This window comes from Vollenhovia emeryi, unplaced genomic scaffold (assembly GCF_000949405.1).
Source record: "Vollenhovia emeryi isolate VEMERY1.0 unplaced genomic scaffold, V.emery_V1.0 DF939169.1, whole genome shotgun sequence".
In the NCBI taxonomy this organism is placed as follows: Eukaryota; Metazoa; Arthropoda; class Insecta; order Hymenoptera; family Formicidae; genus Vollenhovia; species Vollenhovia emeryi.
In genome coordinates, this window is record NW_011967197.1 from 1380891 (window position 1) to 1402879 (window position 21989).

General features: G+C 40.2%; 6 protein-coding genes across 11 annotated transcripts in view; 2 read left to right on the plus strand and 4 right to left on the minus strand.

Moving 5' to 3' along the window:
- Window positions 1-5177: 5177 nt before the first annotated feature.
- LOC105564051 (anaphase-promoting complex subunit 4) lies at window positions 5178-9967 on the plus strand. 2 transcript variants are annotated; one of them, XM_012016145.1, is made up of 9 exons: window positions 5178-6389; window positions 6458-6574; window positions 6943-7322; window positions 7401-7601; window positions 7750-8031; window positions 8104-8327; window positions 8411-8982; window positions 9074-9551; window positions 9884-9967. In XM_012016145.1, exons 2-8 carry the CDS (start codon window positions 6469-6471, stop codon window positions 9526-9528), a joined length of 2220 nt encoding a protein of 739 aa, XP_011871535.1. In that variant the 5' UTR covers window positions 5178-6389; window positions 6458-6468; the 3' UTR covers window positions 9529-9551; window positions 9884-9967. The 2 variants fall into 2 exon arrangements, with proteins under 2 accessions (XP_011871535.1, XP_011871534.1); XM_012016144.1 differs by having other exon boundaries at window positions 5178-6574.
- Window positions 9640-11774, minus strand: LOC105564050. 2 transcript variants are annotated; one of them, XM_012016143.1, is made up of 5 exons: window positions 11696-11774; window positions 10513-10761; window positions 10257-10391; window positions 10081-10186; window positions 9640-10000 (listed from the first exon to the last, which is right to left on the minus strand). In XM_012016143.1, the coding sequence occupies exons 2-5, from the start codon at window positions 10753-10755 to the stop codon at window positions 9840-9842; spliced, it is 645 nt and encodes a 214-aa protein (XP_011871533.1). In that variant the 5' UTR covers window positions 10756-10761; window positions 11696-11774; the 3' UTR covers window positions 9640-9839. The 2 variants fall into 2 exon arrangements, with proteins under 2 accessions (XP_011871533.1, XP_011871532.1); XM_012016142.1 differs by lacking the exon at window positions 11696-11774 and adding an exon at window positions 11028-11534.
- On the minus strand, window positions 11626-12444 carry LOC105564049 (transmembrane protein 60). Its single transcript, XM_012016141.1, has 2 exons — window positions 12121-12444; window positions 11626-11914 (listed from the first exon to the last, which is right to left on the minus strand). The coding sequence occupies exons 1-2, from the start codon at window positions 12328-12330 to the stop codon at window positions 11738-11740; spliced, it is 387 nt and encodes a 128-aa protein (XP_011871531.1). The 5' UTR covers window positions 12331-12444; the 3' UTR covers window positions 11626-11737.
- Window positions 12445-12536: 92 nt separating this feature from the next.
- Window positions 12537-17413, plus strand: LOC105564053 (NADH-cytochrome b5 reductase 3). Of its 4 annotated transcripts, none has more exons than XM_012016149.1 (4): window positions 12537-12554; window positions 15420-15755; window positions 15828-16016; window positions 16352-17413. In XM_012016149.1, exons 1-4 carry the CDS (start codon window positions 12552-12554, stop codon window positions 16733-16735), a joined length of 912 nt encoding a protein of 303 aa, XP_011871539.1. In that variant the 5' UTR covers window positions 12537-12551; the 3' UTR covers window positions 16736-17413. The 4 variants fall into 4 exon arrangements, with proteins under 4 accessions (XP_011871539.1, XP_011871537.1, XP_011871536.1 ...); XM_012016147.1 differs by lacking the exon at window positions 12537-12554 and adding an exon at window positions 12944-13466; XM_012016146.1 differs by lacking the exon at window positions 12537-12554 and adding an exon at window positions 14049-14090.
- A 316-nt stretch (window positions 17414-17729) lies between these two features.
- Window positions 17730-20592, minus strand: LOC105564054 (T-complex protein 1 subunit beta). The gene is made up of 7 exons (XM_012016151.1): window positions 20441-20592; window positions 19632-19941; window positions 19130-19566; window positions 18984-19061; window positions 18682-18906; window positions 18220-18601; window positions 17730-18108 (listed from the first exon to the last, which is right to left on the minus strand). The coding sequence occupies exons 1-7, from the start codon at window positions 20441-20443 to the stop codon at window positions 17936-17938; spliced, it is 1608 nt and encodes a 535-aa protein (XP_011871541.1). The 5' UTR covers window positions 20444-20592; the 3' UTR covers window positions 17730-17935.
- Window positions 20593-21188: 596 nt separating this feature from the next.
- The window catches only part of LOC105564056 (trafficking protein particle complex subunit 2-like protein), a 3566-nt gene continuing 2765 nt past the window's right edge, over window positions 21189-21989 (minus strand). Inside the window, exons 5-7 of the mRNA XM_012016154.1 lie at window positions 21654-21741; window positions 21493-21572; window positions 21189-21364 (exon numbers count right to left, since the gene is read on the minus strand). Coding sequence (XP_011871544.1) covers window positions 21322-21364; window positions 21493-21572; window positions 21654-21741 — 211 coding nt within the window. The 3' untranslated portion in view covers window positions 21189-21321. The remainder of the gene's footprint in view (window positions 21365-21492; window positions 21573-21653; window positions 21742-21989) is intronic.

Genomic DNA, 21989 nt, shown 5'->3' on the forward strand with positions numbered 1-21989 from the left:
GAGAGAGAGAGAGAGAGAGAGAGAGAAGTAATTATATGCGCAACGTCACTTTAAAATAAAAAGTAATTTGTCACTCACTGATACGGTTCGCAACAGCAAAGTTGTACATCGCTAACTATATACGAGTATGTTAAACTGTAACAATACAAAAATGTATCCGATTATTACACAGACTAATTATGCAAAATCGAAACTATTGTATTAAACATACTTTATATTTTATATTTAAAAAAATGGGTATTTATTAAAACAATTATATAGAATACTGAAAGTCTTCCTTTTAAATATGAACTCACAAAATTTTATACGTATGGTTTTGTCTCTAACACTTATTCGAATGCTCGTTGGAATCATTTGAATAAATAAAATAAAAGCACAGAACAGACGCTTTATTTTGCACAAGTATAGCAAATAACAAAAATGTAAGACACTTACCTTACGATTTCTCTGCCGTCGCCCGATGCCGCCCAGACCTGCTCCTCCTCTCAGATTTCCTTGTTACACTCGCACAACACCACACAACTCGCAAAAATCATCGATCGCGCGAAATTTCGGACACTCCCGTACGCGATGTAAAATACCGTGAAATGCAGTAAGCGACGTTCTTTACTTCCTGCCCGTTCGAATTGCAAAGAACGAATTACGCCGTGAACGCCGAAGTCGCACAAATTTCTCGCCCCGAAAATGGAACAGATTACACAAAATCGATAGATTAAAAGCGCGGTGCGTAAACGAGATGTAACCGCGACAAAGTACCACGGTTTACATTCATGTTTTAGATGAGTTGGTCTCGTGAAATATCTATATAACACGTTGATAAAGAGCCGTCGCTTCAACATGCAATTCGTTTCTCATTACAAGTTTTAGAATCTTAATAATTAATCGAAGTATCGTTACTTGTCACTGATAAAGGTGTACAAATCAATAGCGTTTTATCCCTACATTCTTCGCGATCGATCTTGGAAACCGGTAACGTAAAAATAATATCACGCACGGAACAACTCTCGCTGCTACCTGCCGGCTCGACGTTCGGCGAGCGAGTGATAAGTACGGAATTTTCCATCACGTAGATAGGCCAACGAATTCTCAACGTTTTTTTGTTGTTTTTCACTCGGCGCGGTGACGTATGATGTTTTTGCGTACCATTGTACCTGAAGGTCGCCGCGCAGTCAATCGCCGAACGTCGCGCGTCGAGTCGGCAAGCAGTGGCGCGAGTCGCTCCGTGCGTGATATTGTTTTTGCGTTGTCGGTTTCCAAGCTCGATCGTGAAGAATGTAAGGATAAAACGCTATTGATTTGGACTCCTTTATCAGTGACAAGTAACGCTACTGGATTAATTATTAAGTTTCTACAACTTGTAATGAGAAACGAATTGCGCGTTGAGGCGACGGCTCTTTATTAACGTGTACATGGATATTTTACGAGATTAACTCATCTAATATGAAAGTAAACCGTGGTACGTTGTCGCGATTACATCTCGTTTACGCACCGCGCTTTTAACTATCTATTGATTTCGTGTAATCTGTTCCATTTTCGGGAAGAGAGAGATATTTGTGCGACTTCGGCGTTCGCGCTGTAATTCGCTCTGTCGTTCTTCGTCGCTTACTGCATTTCACGGTATTTTACATCGCGTACGGGAGTGTCCGAAATTTCGCGGGATTGATTTTCGCGAGTGAATGTGTGAGTGTAAGTGCAACAAGAAAATCTGAGAGGAGGAGCAGGCTTAGACGGCATCGGGCAACGGCAGAGAAATCGTAAGGTAAGTGTCTTACATCTTTGTTATTTACTAATTGTGCAAAATAAAGCATCTGTTCTGTGCTTTTATTTTATTTATTCAAATGATTCGAACGTGGATTCGAATAAGTGTTAGAGACAAAACCATACGTATAAAATTTTGTGAGTTCATATTTAAAAGGAAGACTTTCAGTATTCTATATAATTGTTTTAATAAATACCCATTTTTTAAATATAAAATATAAAGTATGTTTAATATAATAGTTTCGATTTTGCATAATTAGTCTATAATAATCGGATACATTTTTTTGTATTGTTACAGTTTAACATATATAGTTAGCGATGTACAACTTTGCTGTTGCGAACCGTATCAGTGAGTGACAAATTACTTTTTATTTTAAATTGACGTTGCGCATACAATTACTTCTTCGCGTGTATACAAATTCTTAAAAATACATATACAATGTTCGACCACAAATTGCGCGCGCGAAGCGCGCGTTTTATCGTTTCTAGTTTAAAAAACATATATATTTAATGGCTTCTGCATTAAATATACACGGTAAACGATATCGCATCGGCAAAAAGAAACTCCCACCCCATTGTCATTGTCACCGTAGAAAGTTTAGTATAAACAACGATAGATTCAGAATGATTACAAATACTTTACGTATATTTTTAGCTTTCTCTTAAAAAATAATGATTTTCGTAGAGTGTACTAACTCGTGCTAACAATAAACTTATCAAGATATGTTTTATTTAAAGAAATAGATATGTAATATTTAATGGCTTCTGCATTACTTTCTACTTGATGAATTTTGTGAAAAGATGGCGGGGCTATGGATGTTGATGCCATGCCGGGAGCGAGCAACGTAGACAAAAGTGGAAACTCTCGAGACAACCTTAGAGTTAAATGTCTCGGTTCGCGCGCGAATGTAACGGCGTTTAATCAGGGTAAAGCGTGCGGCGAAAAGTCGACAACTTCCGGTATTTCGCCATGATTTACCTATCTCTTGAGCAATAAAAAAGCCTCGGTACCAGCTCCCGGTGTATGATGCATAGTGTTAATAACGTTTGTCATCTCTTTCTTACTCACCCCTCATTCCCTCTCGTCATTCTCGCTCCCGCGTTCGCCAAGCCTCCGCTTTTTCCTTCGTACCGTCCGCGTTTTCCCCGTTCCTTCGGTCTCGTTTCTTCACGGACGAAGAAACTCGTCTCTCGATTCAGGTTGGAGCACGTCCTGCGGGAAAAATACGTATGTATAAGTAGACACTCTAAACTGCCGAGAATTCATACTTAATCGTAAGATCGCTTCGTTGCGCTAATTGTACGAGATCTTAAAGTACATGGGTTCTAACTTTAGAAAGTTCCTCGGTCCTTTGCGTTTTCTTTTTCTTATTATTATTATCATCAATGCTCGAGGTTTTCTCTTCTAAACAATCCTCTCGACTTACAATTAAGCCGAAGCGCTGCATCTTTGCGCAATACCTGAATTATTTCGCGAAATAATTTTATGCACCTCTTTTATCTTAGATATTTTATCGAAAAGCTCGGAAGGAATATTTAAAATTGGATACCGTCTTCTCAATCATAATGAAATCGTAATGAAATTTATCATCGACAGTAGTAAAAGAAACGTCAATATCTAAAATGTTATTTCAGTTATTAAGTTATTTTCAATATCCATTTGTGCAAAAAGAGCCGAGATGAAAACAGGTCGATGAGATGAAAACGCAGGGATGTCTATCGGCTGTTTTAAAGAGAAGACCCATCGGCACGTCCGAGCGAAATCGAGAAAATCACGCAATCGCCACTAACACGCTTTTCTCATCGACGGGATATTTACAATTTCTCGTATTACCGAAAGCCAGTCCAGAAGGGCAACCGATAAATTAACGACGTATAATATCGCGCATTATGTCGCTATAAAGATAATTGCGGTCGACAATGCGAATGCAAGTATAATGAAATTTACACAAACCGGGGCAAACGGTATTAATGGTACAAATGATATTGTTACATTATCCGATACATGTTTAAGCGGAGCTCGTTCATGGCAAAATATCACAGTAACGTTATACACGCGCGCGTACAGTTATTGAGGGGGACCGTGTTACACGTTTCTAAAGACTGCCTACCATTGCGAACCGTTTAATCCGCCGAAATGAATAGCGTCGCGTTTAAAACATTACCGCGAGTAATGTAAATTAGGTCGCGCGACCCCCGTATTTTTCTTTTTCATCTCCGATAATTAATCGCGCGATTGATGACGCGTGTGGCTAATGCATCCGCGATGACCCGTCTTTCCGAAAAATCCCAACAACAGTTACGTCACGATAATTACTTCTTCTTCTTCCTCCTTTTATCTAGCTCTCTTTCTGCTACCTTGAGCGTTCGCGTAAGCGTAAAACATTTGTGTAATATACAAATTGTGTGGCTTTTGTGTACGAACCGACAGTGTTGCACTATTCGGACTAAATCAGAGAACAATATCATTGAAATTGAGTGTAGGAACTTAACACAAGAAGTTACCTAATCTACAACTTATTCGAGTGAGTAGATTTTTTGTTAGGCTTCTAAACTTAATTTCAATGATACCATGCTATTCTCTCATTTAGTCCGAATAGTGGAACACCGTCGGTTCGTACACAAAAGCCACATAATTTGTATATTACACAAATGTTTTCAAGAATTAACAGTTCCAGGAGCAAATGGTGCAGAATTATCCCTCAACGCCACGATAATTACATCTGCTACAATTGTTACATTTGGCGTCTCTTGCCAGCTTGACGCGTATCCCCGAGAAAGTCGCGAAACTGTCGCGACTCGCGCGCGTCCGTTTACGAAGAAATTTTCAAGCGTTTGCGAATATTCGCAGGTCGGAAGCGCGGGCGATTGAATTTACACGCGCTCGGACGATCGGCTGTACGATACGCAGTCACCTCGCGGGCGATGCAGCCGCTCAGACGCGTTGTGTATACACGCGAATCACAATGGAGGAGAGTCTGTTGATATCTCCGTGCGGTCCGGAGACGGCGACAACGCCGGCGACGCAGCCGCTAACAGACCTAAACAACGGCGGGTCCTTATCGCCTTCCCGTATATTCCCGTATTCCTGTCACCTATCTCGCTACCTGCGCTCGCCGCACGTTATGGAGAGGCGTCGTCGCCTTCGTCGCTTCGTACGCGCGCGCTTTGATGCACGCGCACCGAATCGCGGGCTCTGGATTCCTAATAAGAAACTTATCGGCAATTTATATCGACGTCTCGCGCGTCGCTGTCGCGTATTAAACGCGCCCCGTTTCGCCTCGCGACAATTGAACGTCTCGCGCGTCTCTCGCGCGCTTCGAGAAAATATCCCTCGACAATTGTAATTCGCATTCCAGAGTTTTCGCTCTTTGCGGGAAATTTCAGGGGCAGATTCTTCAACGTACCCAGGCCCGGTCTCACCAAACGTCGCTTCGCTTTAATCTTGGCCTAAAGTAACAGAAAGAGACAAAATATGGATTAAGTTGAGCTTATTAACGATAAGAGATGTTGAAATCAGGCCTTACCCTCCCGAGTAGAAGTGACCTCAGCGACGCCATGATTCGCACGTACCTCCCGCTCGATCTTTCCCCGCGCACCCGCGACGACACTTGGCGATATCGGCGCAATTTCGCGCGGCCCGTGTGCTGCAAATCGTTGTATAAGTAAAGTATAACGCGCGGAAATAAGACGGGCAATAAAACCGCGGCAACAAGCGCCGGAATTTACAAACTATACCGCTCTTTCCGCACCCCTGCTACTTTTACGCGCAAAATGTAACGGTCGCACTAGAATTACACGGTGGCGCCGTCGCTCGTCGTGGACGCCAACTACGTAGCCAATGTCCGCGTTTGGACTAAGCGGATAACGTCGAAATGTCGATAAAAACACGATCTATGTTCTCTGATAATGTCAAATAATTATTATTTTACTATATAATTTGATAACATTTTATTGAGGTCCGCGGTTCCACCAAACGTCGCTCAACTTTAATCTTGGTTTCATTCATGCTTGTCTCTTAATTTCTAAAGTAACAGTTGGAAAGAGACAGAGAACGAATTAAGCTGAGCTCAAAGTTACACAACGTTGGTGAATTAAATCGGACCTAAGAATATATTAAATGTAGAGTTTCCAAGTCAAAGTATATTTTATTAAGAGTAATGACACTACAGGATGTCGGTGAATGTTTGGGACTTATTTTTTGCGTAGATTATAGAGCGGACCAGACTGAGTCGTAAAGTCCTCTACCATCTCGCAATGTCTGCAATAGTTAACGAGTTATTAATTATAGAAAACTATCGTATACTGGAAAGGAGGCCGGGCTAAGATTATTTTATAATTAATAACTCGTTGGTCGATCAATATTATTGTATAGTAACTGTTTTTATTGACATTTCGAGCACGTAGCACGGAACACAACCAAAAACGTGCAAAACTGCGTTATCCGCTTAGCCCGAACGTGGAATTGATTACGTAGTTCATGTCCGCGTTTTCAATGCCCACAGAGGGCGTACACGCGTACGAGAATCACGTAAAACGTGACCGTAGGTGCGTGACGAATTTTGATTCTGGTAAACACGATATGACCCGATGATTGTATACGACGGAGATTGTCATCCAAGTTTTGCGAGGTAATATTGAAAGAGAAGTCTCTTCTTCACCGTTTGTGAGGATTTTCTGTCAAGTGTTCCATTTCAAGACTCGCGAGTTATGGCTGGTACCATGAGACAGTTGGAGGAGCGTCAGCTCCCCGCAGAGGTGACGACGATGCTGTGGTCACCGAAAATGGATCTTTTAGCAGTTAGCAATGTCAAAGGTTAGATTTGCAAGCCGACGCTGTAAAGATAAATCATCAGTTAAAATTAATATCTTCTTTTTTCCAATGAGAGAAAAGCACATTAAGCACTTCGTTTCAACTTTAACAGTCTATCCAGACAAACTTGCATAGGTGCATAAGCACATACACAGATAGCATACAGGTCTAAAAATGTCATAAAGATATCCTTAAGACACCTTTTAGACATGCATGTTATCTGGATGCATAAAGAAATTGGTTTATTTCCTTGTGCATGAACTTGTGGCCCAATCGGATCCCTCGTGCATACGTTTGTCTGGATAGACCCTAATGGGTGTTTAACAGGTAAACGTTGAGGATTTTAAAAACCGCAATGTGAATTCTTACAGGCGAAGTTGTCCTGCACAGGCTGACGTGGCAGAGAGTATGGTTGTTGAGCCCTCAAGACGAGTCCGACACCACTGCCCATCTGGCGTGGAGACCAGATGGAAAGCTGCTTGCGGTGTGCTACGAGACCTCCAAGCTATTGTGCCTGGTTGATGTCGAGACTAAAAATGTCATTCATAAAACCAAATTGCCTGCAAACGAATTGACCGTTTGCGTCAAGTGGTTGTCACTGTCCAGTGCAGAACACGAAAGTTCACTGGCAAACGACAAGACCAATAAACCTACGGGCGAATATCTGCCATCTCTGCCTAGCTTAATCAGAAGTTACAGCGCGGAGCCTGAGCGAAAGGAATTTTTATCTCATATCCTAGACATGCTCTTTGTAAGCGTCATGGAGTACAATCCTGATAAACGCATAGCACCTGTGACTATGTGACTTACAGTCATGTCTTTCTTACAGATCGGTCTAAGAGATGGCACGGTGTTAATGTACATTTTCGGCATGTTTTATTGTGGCGCTATAACTGTAGGCCACGGGCCAATCTTGCAGATCACGGGTGGATCTAACAGCCCAATATGGATTACATGGAAAGATGATAATTGCGTTAAGACAACTAGAGTATTTTGTCCATTATTTGACAGAAGCACAGCGTTTCTCAAGGTATCTCGAGAATGACAACACATATTGCTATTGAATTCGTAACGAAGTTGTCAAGCGAAAGGCATTGTTTCCCGAAGCGCTGTACACAATAGCTGAAAAATTGTCAGGAAAGATCGAGTCAATTGGAATTGATAAATTTAGTTTTTAGGTCGCGCAAACTCAAGCCAATATAGAATGCTTGAAAGATTATCTCTCGCGTACCTTAATGGCCACTTGCGAAGCCTGGGAAACGATACTCTTGGAAATGGATGAAAAACTCACGCGGTATGCAGAGGCAAATCCACCTGGTATTATGTCAGCGGACTTTTTAGAACTGCTGATGATCGGAGTACCCACGAAAAATTTGGAAACTTTTCTACTTCGAGATCTCACAGAGAAAGGATTAAAAAAATTCGGACAGAGTATTGAAATGTGTTACAGTAATATACAGGTAATTGGTTTTTTTTTTATTTCATCGTGCACATTGCTCAAGTTTAGAATGTTAAAGGGATTATTTTCGTAGAAACTAGTCTCGAAAAATTTAACTAGCGTCGGTATGGCCTTAGTTTATCAATTAGCTGAATTAAGAGGTATGGTGAGAGTAGGTGGCACATATGAGGCGTTGGGATTACGCGATGAAACACTCATAACTAATGCCATTAACGAGTCTGAGGCTTTCCTGGCGAAATCGTACGAGATCGAGCAAGTTATAGATCAGAGTATGCGCAATTACAAAGCATTTTTCCGGTACGAGTCAAACATTGAATTGATTAATTAGCTCCAACTGTTGTTTAGATTTAATCTTTTTAATTTCTTATTCTATCTGGCAGGTGGTTATACGTAGCCATTCTCCAACTAATGGATGAAAGAGCACCATCGGAGGTGTGCCGTGTAAGTCAGCAGGAATTAACGTTTATCGCTGAATTTCTGAGTGATTTTGACAAGCCGAGAATAAACGGCAGGGTAAATTTAGAAAAATTGGGTCAATATTTGCGTCGTGAAAACCTGCAGGCTCCTCTAACTTCCGAAGGAAGCGAATGGGCTGCTATGCTCGACACGAACGATTGCTTGCGCAATTATGCCCATATAGTGAAGCAGGATTTTAATTTATCTTTGCTACAGTCTCATGTAAAATTAGTCGCTGCTTTAGAAAATGTTTTCGGCGGAGCTTATCAGAGCTTAGTTGATCACTTCGTAATGATCTCCATCTCTTTACCATCATTCACATCTCTCATGTCCTCGCAAATTGTAATAAAGGATGGGAATCTTTTATTAGCTATGAGCGATACTGACAGCAAATTTTTAAGACTTTTTAACATAAAGTACTCGTACTCGTACTCGGCCGCAGAAACTGTACCTCTTAGTTCAAAGGTGATTACGATAGACGTGAGTCACAAGCAAGGTTGGTAGCATGTATTGCCTACAATTATATATTGAGACTTTATTTCTTCATTATATTATAAAAGATAATAATCTTTTCTGTGTATTTTTAGGAGAATATCCAAAAGAAAATATCGATACTGTGATAGTAGATCTCCAATTTTACTCTCAAGATTATCTCAGCTTGCTTATGCTAAATAAACAAACTCAGGCATCGTTTCTCGTACAAATGCCATTACATGGCATATCGTTGCTCGAGTATGGAGACAATGATGCGATAGTACCAATAACCGATTTTATCGGTGGAACATTGCCGAAACCGTTTCAAGGAATATCTGCGAGACGACTAGCAGTCAGTGGCCCTCGGAAAGTAGCTGCTATTTTGAGTGAAAATAATAGAAAGATTCGTTTACTCGAGACTGAAGCGGAACCCGAGGATGAAGAAGACGAGGAGGAGGAGGAAGGGCGTTTTGTGGAAAATATGATGGATACCACACCTAGTGTAAATTTTCCTGCGGAGACAACAAAAACTGACGTACAAGAGTTTTATAAGGAAGAAAGCAGCTGAGGTAGAAGCAGAGTACATTGAAGGTATGAATAATTTATATATGCAGAAAGAGATATGATTGCAAATAATAACTTTTTGTGTAATTAACAAATCTTGACGTATTTCTCAAAATTGATTTTAAACTCATTTATTTTGAAAAATCTAGAGGTATTACAAGATATATATTTCTAAAATACATTCAAATTAACTAAACGTTATTAGCACAACAAGAGAGAGAAAACGAGTATAATCTGTTGCAAAATACACATTTAAAGATGAAGAAAAAGACTAAAACGTAATAATGTTAAATTTCCTGTTGTACACAATACAATTTATGGCATTGCTTGTTCCTTCTGCATTTGTTTAAATACTTTAGGGAAATCGATGTCAAGAACAGCATTATCCAGCCCAACGTTCTCAATGCCTGAAGAAACACCAGGGGTATTATCTGGCGTGTATCGTGCTGGAGAATTATCTCTAGACTCCTCCAGATCTGTAAAGATGATTGAAAGATTAAGCTATCAAGATGAAAGTGCATCTTCTTCCCATATCAATTTCTATAAAAAAAATTACCAAAGAATCTTTTACTCCTTTTTCTCTTAACAGTAATAATTAGAAGAACGACAGCTACAGCAACCACCAGTACCATGACAGCAGTCATTCCCCGTAACAGGTTTGTCTATTCAAATACACATTTTAATAAAGTGTAAAATTGTAATTGTTTTTTTACATGTTATGTATTGAGATACCTCAAAATCATTTTCCCAAAGTTGCTCCCAATCGTTTGTAACAATCAATTCCACAGAATGAACTTTTAATTGAGAATCATCAAATAGGCCTTTTGAGAAACATTTATAAAATCCAGATTCTGCTGTTGAAACACCCTACAAAAATTATAAATATAATTATGAAATATAACACCTCTTGTTATATATTGGCTACATAAATGAATGAACTTGTTGAAAAAAAGATAAGTTTTAAGTATGTCGTACATGAAAAACTTACTCTGATTTGAAGCAAGCCAGTCAATACTTCATAATTATATTTCTTCTCATTTAAAGGATTTCCTGGACCAATAACGTTGTTGGTTCCAAATTGCCAAAACATGAAACGATGATGTTCATCAATGCTTAAACATGGAAGCTCAGCCAAGTGTCCAGCATTCACTTCTTTCACTGTTATTAAGTCATTCGCAGTTTCGGATTTTTGTAATATAAATGATGAATAAAAAAGTATAAAAAGCCACATTGTCACCTAAAAATTAATCTTATAAATATTTCTATAATTCTATAGGTTATTTCACAGTTGGATTGGAGAAAGGAAGCAAATTAAAAGATACATGTTCTCTTTTGTGTGTTAAATTAAATATGTGTGTAAAAAATGAGAATATACCCAAGAAAATGCTACACTTTTACAGAAATGTGTTCAATTGCTATGCTCTGCCGCAACCAATGTTGGTAAACTGTTAGATATTACTAGCTTGTCTTCTTTCATAATTACATTCTAATTACATTGATCACCTTTTTTTTCACAGCTGCTACAAAACCAGTTTGTTGTTCACTGATGAATGTCACAATAATTATACAATACAGATACAAAGGAAGAGGCTCTTATGAGTGAACGTTGTGTAATCATCAAAGCAATTCTCTCTTCCTTTCTCTTGCATGCAGTTATTGACTTGCTTCTATTTTTTACTACTAAACTGAATTCACTGACAATAGCACTGGTATGAATTAACAAAAACTTTAACTTGGAAAATACACTTTCATTTACTGATGCGAAGATTCCTACAAGCACTGCCACCAAGTTACTTATTTTTAACTCTGTCCTATTTGGCCTTGTGCAATACCAAGTATTTATAGTAGACTGCAGCTATACTTTGTAATTGCTGTATGTTCTTAGATCCTGTTACAAATCAATACACTCTTGCGGGAAAAACCCAGTCATACGTTTGAATGAATGAGTGAATGAACGAGTGAATAAAAATTTTATGTTTTTATTTTTTTAAACGGTCAATATATAAACTTTTATGTATATACATGTGTATAAAATGCAGACATAATTCTTCATTATTCAATAACAAGAATATTAGAATAGTTTATAAAAATAACAAGTATATTAATATCAATTGTATATTTGATTATGTACAGCAAGTAACATCCACAAGATAATTTAACACAATACATACGCGCCCTTAAGTAACTTGGAACAAGCCGAAATTCATCCATCGTCAATATCTAGTTTGGTATATCAAGTGGATAAACACATCGACGGCTAACACTGGAAGAAGCAGCCAGAACGGTGCCAGTACCGCTTTGGCTGGTAGAGACCAGTGAGGGACCTCCAGTTTCAGGCAAATCAAGATCTGAGCGCATAATTTTAAGATCACAGCTATCATGTACCATGCCTGAAACAATTTTATCCACACGCCGTATGTTAAAATCTCATTTAATTCAGTTGGAGATTTGTTATATCGCTTAAGATAGTGCAATTTTTCACGTTTTCTTATTTGTACTAGGTATTCAATACTTGTAGACGAATGCGTAAGCAGAAATTGGAGTAAAACGTATTGAATTGCGGGAGGAAAGTGTTGCCAAGCTTGAAAGTACTCACTTCCCGCTGCAAGCTGTTGACACGTCCGTTCTTGCAGTGCGAAATCATGTTGAAAACAATGTAAATGAGAAGAATGTTATCGTACAGCCACATTGGGATGAAAACTATGAACCAGTTCCATTGTATTCTCTGGTCGAGCCTCAGGACCAACAGGATGAGGAATATGAGCAAATTGAACCAAGTGAACAAGGCGCGATGTAAAACCGCCATGGAAGGCTTTCGTTTAATTTAATAATTCACTATTTCATGGAGCTCGCGTTTTCGGGCATCGACTTTTCCACGATTCTAACCTTCTGCAGCGACAAACATGCCGCGATATCCTGTTTTATGGACACAGCATTATCGACAGATTTATTTATTGCGTTTAATGCCTCCTGACTCCAGAGGGAGCCAACACGATTATCGACAGATGTCATCAGTCGTTCCGAAACATGGTAAGATGGCGCTGCAGGTTCAATTTTTTTTCCACTCAACCAAGATACCAAAAATGAATGGAAATAGCTAATAATTCTGTCGCTTGCACTAGTGCGCACTAAGTGCACAATGAGGCTTGTTTGCAGTCAATTTTTATTTAAGGATCGTCTTAAATATCTCTTGGCATATTTCTTAGCCAGTGAAACCATCTGTACAGCATCCACGCGGATTATTTTTTTGGCTGCGACACAGGTCTCTGAATTTTTGAAAACTGCCAGAGCTTGTTCTCTAGCGAGCCGCTTATCTGCGACCAATAGAATTGTTCGGATTGTGGGAGGAGACGTCAGTAACGTCGCTGTCATATCATCAAACGACAGTCGCGTATCTCGCAAACACGATGCGTCGTGCAGGTTTCCTGAGCGAGAAAAAGAAAGCGAGGAAGCGGGGAAAACAAATGCAAAAAGGATGCGACGAAGGAAAAGTGGGGAAACGGAGAAGAAAATAAAAGGCGAAAAAAAGAGAGGTGTATTCGCGTGATACATTGTGTCCACAATTGTTGGCGCATTGTCGTATTGTTGTAAAATAATTATTAAAATCTGTGCGCGTCGTAGAAGGTAAAGCAATGAAATTCGGCGTTGCTTAAACTGACTGCGGGCTTTGTCTCTTTTGCGTAAAAAAAAATGGGAAAGGTGGGCAGAAAAATGGCAGTTACATCACTGCCAGTGGTAAACTTTGGTGCGATTTATTTCCCAAGTAGTACACTCGAGGGATACGCCGATCTCTCATTCCTCGCTCGTCTCTCTCGCGAGCAGGTCTGCTTGATTGATCACTAATCGAGTAACGTACGTGCATATCGTCGGAAATTTGTGTGTACGCGCGCGCCCTTCGATGAAAGTGCAACAGAAAATATGAGCTCGATCGATTATTCTCAAGTACGTATAACTTTTACCGGCGGAATAAACGTCTTACGTCCTTGTGTGTACCTTTACTTAACAAATTCTCACTTTTTGCTCATATTTCCAATAATTATATCATAGAATTGGAGCCTTAAATAATCACAAGCGATCACTTAGTTTAAAAGTGCGGTTGGACAACCTGTACATCTCATCGGTGCTTTATACATAGACGTTGCCACTTAATCGACATTGAGTCTCAAGGCGCCTCGAGATGTTCACGTGAGCATAATTGCGTCTTGAAGCTTAATGTATTGTGCATTGTCGGCGACATGATGGAAAACGAAGCTTGCTATTAGTAGCAGAACCAGTTTTTACATAATTACATAACGTTTGAAAAAAAAAAGAACGTTATAGGTTGCTCGTACCGTAATATATGTATGTTAAGAACTCATTAATTTGCATTTTACGTACGACAGTCGCATCCATATTATTATCAATATCCGCGAGCCGTGGTATCGTATTGATTATTTAAGTTGAACTGGATTTGTGATTATCGCATGTATTGAGCTTTGGAGAGAGAAAATGGAGGGAAAAAACCGCGCTGACGAAATTGTCGTACACCAATGCCTGCTAATGCCCAAAGTGCCCCAAAAATTGCTAGTATGTATGTACACCACAGTTCCCTCAGCGGTTTCCCCCTCGGAGAAAATAGAAAGGTCATCTTTTTTACCGACACATTCGAATGTACAGGTAGTTTTTATGAAACTGCATCGACAGCACTTTGTTAACGCAAATAAAATTATTAAGTTTTTGATACGTGGAAAGAAATGTCGGATTAGCGACGACGAATGGCTGTAGTTAGAAATGTTGTAAGCTGTCGATTGAATACATTACAGTTTCTAGCCGAAATTTCGTCAAAGTTGCTCGACTAAACGGATCTAATCGCGAGGATAGATTCGTTCGTTTTCTCTGCATTTTCTGTATTTGAAAGATAAATATTGAAGCAAATATTTTTAAGAAAAAGAGAAAAGAAAACCGTGGAACATATACGCGGGCACAAAATAATAATCAAGAGTCGCGTTTGCGTATTTTTTTTTCATATCTTCCTCGCTGATTATGCGAAACTGGTGGTAAACAGATGCACCAGATATATGCCCGTCTCCGCAATCTCTTGCAAATCACGTGCAAATCGGCCGACGACAAAAAGGCACGTTAGGAACGCCGTGCGCCTACGGCTTGACGTTAATTTTGCCGCGGGTAATGCGGCTATAAATACGCGCGCCTAATGGTCCTATTCCGAAAACGCGAGAAGCTACGAGTCTATTTTAACGGATTAGGGCAAGTTCCGGAGACGGAGCGGCGCTCGTTCCTACATTGCGGAATTTACAGACGTCGGCGGGCACGACGAGGGCAAAAGTCGATCCGCGGTGTCCGCATTGCGATCTCGATCGCGATCGTGTGAGATCGCGTCAGATCGCACCAGCTCGTCCCTTCGGCTTCCAGCGCGCGGCGTTGCCCTTTAACCTCTCAAGCTCCACGTGCACCGATAACGATGTCGAACGTACGAGCGTTGGTAAGGCCGCCTCTCGATCGAAACAGTCTCACGTACGATTGTACAATATCGCGTATCATTATCGTTACGTGATGTGCCGCCGACGATGATTTGTTCTTTGTAAAGTAGGCGCGGTGTACTCTTTTTTTTTTTTAACGATGACTTGTAATTAGCCAGGAAACTCGCGAATTGTAGAAATATATTTCCCCGAGGTATCTCTTATCAATTTCTGTGTGGCTCAATCCGCAATGATGCGGTGACTTTTGTGCGAATATCAATTTTTATTTAGGTCTCGCGTCGCTGAAGCTCGATCAGCCAAATTCCTCGAAATTGGCCAGCATCGTGCGCTTACGTAATATTTGGAAAAATGTTCAAAGTACACGTTCGCACCTCAAAGGAAAGGTGGAATTTCATAAAGAGCCAAATTATATTTTCAGGTGCTCCCTTCAGTTTACGCCGCGGTGGGAACGATCGTTGTTATTGGAGTAGCGTTGAAAGTATACAAGACCTGGAGCGAGAAGAAGAAAAAATGTGCGCCGATACTGCTGGTGGATCCGGTGGTCAAGTATAGTCTACCTCTAATTCAAAAAGACGTAATAAGTCACGATACTAGGAGGTTCAGATTTGGATTACCAACGTCAAACCATGCCCTGGGTCTGCCAGTTGGTCAGCACATACATTTAACAGCGAGGGTCGGAGAGGAGGTCGCGATACGTTCATACACGCCTGTTTCGAGCGACGATGATCGAGGCTACGTTGATCTCGTCATCAAGGTAAGTAAAATAGTAAAATAGGATTGGTGCGATAATGAGAGAAAACTTGCTTTAAACCTGCGTGATTTATAGGTGTACTTCAAAAATGTGCATCCAAAGTTTCCCGAAGGCGGTAAAATGTCTCAATATTTGGAAAACATGAAAATAGGGGACACTATTGACTTTAGAGGTCCATCTGGTAGACTAGTTTACAAAGGACAGGGAAACGTTTCTATAAAACTTCTTAGGAAGGAACCACCTGTGGTTTATAATGTTAAGAAGGCAAGTACACTTGCTGCACTGTGTATATTTAGAGGAAAGTCTCCCGTTATGAGATAACCGGGTTTCTGTTAAATTAACAGGCATCGTCAGTTGATTCCACCATAATTTATTGTCCTTTGAGCGAAATCTGTTTAGTGGAAAATTCATTGATTGTGTAATCGTTGCGAAAAAAGATTTGTGATTGAATTTGGCTGTTGGAAACCTGCTATCTCGTAATAGAGGACTTTATACATTGGATATAATGATTTTAGTAATTCAAAGTTCTTGTTATATCTTGTTATTAAAAACAACTGTATTTTTGACATACGAAAATAACGAAGGAACTCTCTGTACAGATGGTTATGCTCGCTGGTGGTACGGGCATCACGCCGATGCTGCAGCTGATTCGTGCGATAATAAAGGACCCTACGGACGAAACTCAAACCTCCTTGCTGTACGCCAATCAGACGGAGAAAGACATCTTGCTGCGAGAGGAATTGGACGAAATCGCCAAAAAATACCCCAACAAATTAAAACTTTGGTACACTCTAGATTCAAGTAGCGAGGGATGGCCGTATAGTACAGGATATATTAGTGCTGAGATGATAGGGAAACATATGTTTCCACCGTCGCCCGATACTATTGTATTGATGTGTGGGCCACCTCCAATGATCAATTTTGCTTGTACTCCGAATCTCGATAAAGTTGGCTACGATACTAAATTACGGTTCGCATATTAATCTACTTGTCATTAAAATCATAGGCAGTTTGCATCTGACGGAGATCCACACGCTTTTAGTACTTTAATCAATTCAAAGTTCAGTTTTCTAACTAAATGTATCCGCTTTGCATTAATGGGAAATGCCAAATAACGTGGTGAGATCTATATTGGGAAGTTTCTGTCAAAACTAATTGATTATAAAGACACCTTCAACAGTATTGACGGTAACAGTTATGAAATTATAATAATCAATGAAATATGCAATTAAGCTGGTAGCATATAGTGACTATTGTTCCATGTAGCGTAAGGATGTCTATCCATAAAAAATCTTTACAAGACACGCCAAAGTCTTGTCCTTTTTTCGCTTAATTTTTTAAATTGGGACACGGGCTGTGACTGGCGAATGACAAATAATTCATAGAGCTTAATTTAAGACAAAAATGCAGTTACGAATCAAATGCATGTGAAATGAATATTTACCTTACCACTAAAATATACTTTATTCAATTCTATATTTGTATATTATAAAATTACCTGTGTACAAGTTAGATGAATAAAGTGTATCACTAGTGTGTGTATGTGTGTGTGTGTGTGTGCGCGCGCGCATGTGTGTAAGGTATTCATATAAAGTATTGTATCGTAAAGCATTTATTAATGTTGAACCCATTGTAATATTATAAAAAAATTTAAACACGTAGAGATGTGCTTCTTATATTGTATAATACTTTATTTATAAGACATGGAGAAATAGAATATATATTTTATATATAAATGGAGTGGGGATAACGCGTGGCTTCATGTAAACGCGGATAATGATTCGATCCCTCATCTTGCGTATATTTCTTGAAAAGAGGGATAACATTTTCTGTGTTTTAAAAGAATTAATCTCTGACTTTAACAGAAAAGAACTTGTAGAGTTAAATTCTACTCTAAAGAGTGAAGTAAAATCTAGATAAATGTGATAATATAGAACTTGAGTCGGATGCATCCTAAACAAACAAAAAAAGACAATGTTGAAAAGAAGCGTAATACATGTATTGTTCTTACTATAATTAGTACATTAATATTATCAAATGCATTATCGTAGATGACAAACGCAATGAAATATTCAATTATTAATTAAACATGTTAATTTAAGAGGTCGCATGTTTTGTATGAAAACTTGCAAGTAATTGTGAAATTGAAGCAAAAGTAAAAATTTCTCTTTTTTCTCAATGAGTTAACAATGTCCTCGATCTTGCACGCGTTTTCTAGGAGCTGCGCGCAAAATATCGTCCACCCGAAGTATCATTTCCGCCGCTTCAGCCGCACTCACAAGAACCTGTCTCTTCACCACCCAAGATTCGGTGATTCCTAGCCGCTTCATACAACCGACTTTGCCCATTTCCATATCTGAAAGGTTAGAACAAATTTATTGCTATTCCATTATGGAAACCATTTAACGATCTCATGTATTTAAAAAACATTTTTACCGATAAAACAGCGCAAAAATAAAAAACTCACCCAATCCTATGGTGTTGCCGCCGGAATTATGCGCAGCTCTTAATTCGCTGACCAACTGCGCCGAGTCATAGCCAGCATTGTCGGCGATAATAGTTGGCAATTGATGCAACGCTCGCGCGAAGGCCTCCATCGCAACCGCCTCTTTACCCGGCGTAGCCGCGGCCGCCCGCATAACGGCGCAAGCCATGATCATTTCGCTGCATCCACCACCGTAAACGATTCTCGACTCGCGTACCGTAGCGGTCAAAACGCAGAGCGCGTCGTGCAGCGATCTCTCGGCTTCGTCGATGATCTGCTGCGTTGCGCCACGAATGACGACGGTGCACGCTTCGCCCAGCGGAACTCCGGAGAATCTCAGGAGTGTATCTTCTCCTATCATGACCTGAAACAACACGATTCCATTAAAGCTGTAATGAAACTAATTATTACGCACAGTGGAACATTCGGTATGCAAAATGTTACCTGTTCGATAAGATCGCATTTTCCCAGCTTGACTAAATCTGGATTGTCAAAAGTACTAACGATCTCGCCACCGGTAACGAGCGCAAGTCTCTCGATACCGTCGAAATCGGCGTGCTCGATAGCCATAATTCCGGCATCGGCGAACAATTGCTCCGGATAATTATATATCAATTGCCTATTGATGAAGACGGTGCATCCATGCTTCAAGATTTTATCAACTTTATCCTGTGGAGATTCAGAAAATTATACACCGAGTATGAATTTATGATTTACGTAACAGACTTTTCGAGACGTTTCGCTACCTTCATCTTTTCTTTCTCAGCAGCTTCTAACTCTGCTATCTTCGTCATTGAATCTACACGTACTCTGGAGCCAAATACCTGTAAGTAAATGCAGACTTATTAGATAGTTTGAAAAATTCTCTACACCATACACAGAAAAAACGAACCTTGATTTTGTCAGTGTCCATAGACGTATTAGCGATAAGTATACGCGCGTCAGAAACCTTTTGCGGTTGGTGAACACCCGGTTTCTTATCCAATAAGAATCCATCGTCCAAAAAGGAGTCGGCAAGGGTTGCGCCACGTTTCTTAATAACTTGAATCGCAGACAAATTACCAGAGCCTTTAAGACGCAACACCGCGTCGACCGCGAGCTTGCTGAAGTGTTCTTTGTGCTGGGACAAGATCTTGGAACTCAACGTTGTACGCGCGATATTTAGCAAGTCCTCCCGAAAACGCTCGGGATCTGCAGAATTGTCCGTGGCTGCATTTATTAAAGCTTCAGTCGCTGCGTTCGTGGCAATTCTCCAACCACCAATGATAGTTTGCGGGTGAATCTTTTGATTCTCAATTAGCTTCTCCGCTTCTCGCAGAAGCTCGGCAGCTACAAAAGGATAAGAATGCCAATATTGAAAATTGAATGATTCGAAATAGCAACATTGTACGTACCGAGAACAGTGACCGAAGTAGTGCCGTCGCCCACTTCGTCGTCTTGAACGCGAGACATGTCTACCAAAATCTTGGCAGCGGGATTATCAATGCCAATGCTCTTGAGGATAGTAGCACCGTCGTTGGTTACATGTACCTGTCCCGAGGACCTGCCATGAGATACCAGTATCTTGTCCATGCCCTTAGGACCAAGGGTAGACTTCACCAAGTCCCCGATGGCGATAACTCCGACAAACAAGCTCAACCTAGCGATCTCGGCCTTCTCTTCCTCGGCCTGATTTTTCAGGATCCGCACTGGATTTAAGGAGACCTTGGAAAGTAAAACGAGCGAAATCGTAACCGCTTTTAAGAGACAAGAATGTACGAATACGTTGGAAGTTGGTCCAATGCGTCGTCTACAGTGCGTGGAGTAGGAGCAAGGAAATTAATCAATTTTACGCGTTACTCCTACTTGAGCTCTTACGCTTACTCTCGGCGAGTCAGGACGCCATCGGCCAGTGTTGAAATATTTAAAAAAATCAAGCCTGTGTTTCAGCTTCCTTACACCAAAGGCCTAAGGTTATGGTTCTCTCTTAATCTCTCTTAATCTTTACGCCAGGCTTACTCCACGCATTGTAGACGACGCAGAAAAGCCGAGCGAAAAACTTGGTTCCTGTGGAATATGTATCAAAGCTAATTGTCGTGCAATAATTTATTCTTTCGTTATTTCAGTGACACGTGAGCCATTTGTCACGCTTCCGGAAGGCCGGGTTCGGCGATCGAGGCAAATGCGAGCATTTGCTGCAACTGCAACAGATGATGGCAATTACCATTGTGAGTCGACGCGGACACTTTTTCTTCGGGAAATCACGCAAGTTTCACAAACGAAAACCCTCGATGCACGGCTGACGGCGAACCAGTTGACGATTCAGGCAGCTACCGCAGTACCGCCATGGCGCCATGCTGCGTGACCTGCGAGCCATCTTCATGGAGCGATTTTCATTGCTATGTCTATGATTCGCCGCTTTTGGACGTCGACATGGAGGAACGAATTATAAGCTCCGATTGAGAAGACCATGGCGCGAATGAACCAATCGGAAGGAGCCCGGAATGTGGATACGTTTCATGCGAGCTTGGCTTTAGCGTCGCGTCATGTTCTGGATTTCATTCCTTTTAAGGGCCGATTGACGCACGATTTAACAATAATATATTAAACATAATTGCATACGAAAATGATACATGTATAAGTTACAAGGAAAAAGGTTTAGCCAAATTTCATAAGATTTAACGACCTACATTGGCCAATGTTTTTATTCAAAGACCGATTATAACGTTTCAAGTGATCTGAATAAAAATTACTGCGTCGTTAGTCAATCGTTTGGCCAATGCCATTGCACAGTGATGAAATAAATTTACAATTCTTTGTTAGAAGAAAAGCAAGATCGATTGAGAAGCAATTCGATGTCCGCGAAATCATGTCGGTGATTAAAATTGATTTAACCGTCAGGAACCGGACTTGTACTGACAAGAGGTCACGTTGAACGTTTAGAAAAAGGGTTTAGAAAAATTAAAAATGAATCATTTATATACACGTATAATCATTTAACTTATTATATACATAATTTATTATCAGTTACATGAAGTATTTGTGTAACGTGTATTTTACCTGTCGCGACGGTTATGTATTTTTCAATATCCTCTGCAGGATATATTATATCACACTCATTATTTCCAATACCGCCGCATCGAATGATCTGAAACAATCCGATAAAAATAATAGTGCTGTCACTTGCAATATACAGGGCGATCATTTTAGGATTGTGTTGAAAGTAAATTCTAGTGGTCACCCAGTACGTATACAAGTAGAGATCAATGCACATACTTGGACTTAATCTCATCGCCTGGAATGTAAAATGGATTGCAAACAGCATTGGAATATGCAGCATGTAACTTCTTGAAGATCTATCAACCAATTAGAGATTTGCGCGACATTAGAAATGGCCAATTAACATTAGAATTATATATAAAGTCTGAAAACGTTACCATTTTTATTTCGTTGTCCCTTAATGATACATTGGACGATTGCAGTACTATGACAAATTTAATCTTTGTGTTTGTGGTATAGCCATATCTGGAAACAGGAATATCGCAACGTATTTAGGTCCAGTTTCACAAGCGTCGGTTAACTGTTAACCAGAGTTCAGTCGACTTCCTATCTTTCTCTATCTTGTTATCCAAGAAGGGACAGAGGATCAATTAACCATGGGTTAGCGGTTAAACGACGTTTGTGAAACTGGGCCTTAGATGCACAATTTGTATCTACCGTAGAGCCAGCACCCCTGGTGAACATATTTTACTAAATGTATCGTGAAAACGACG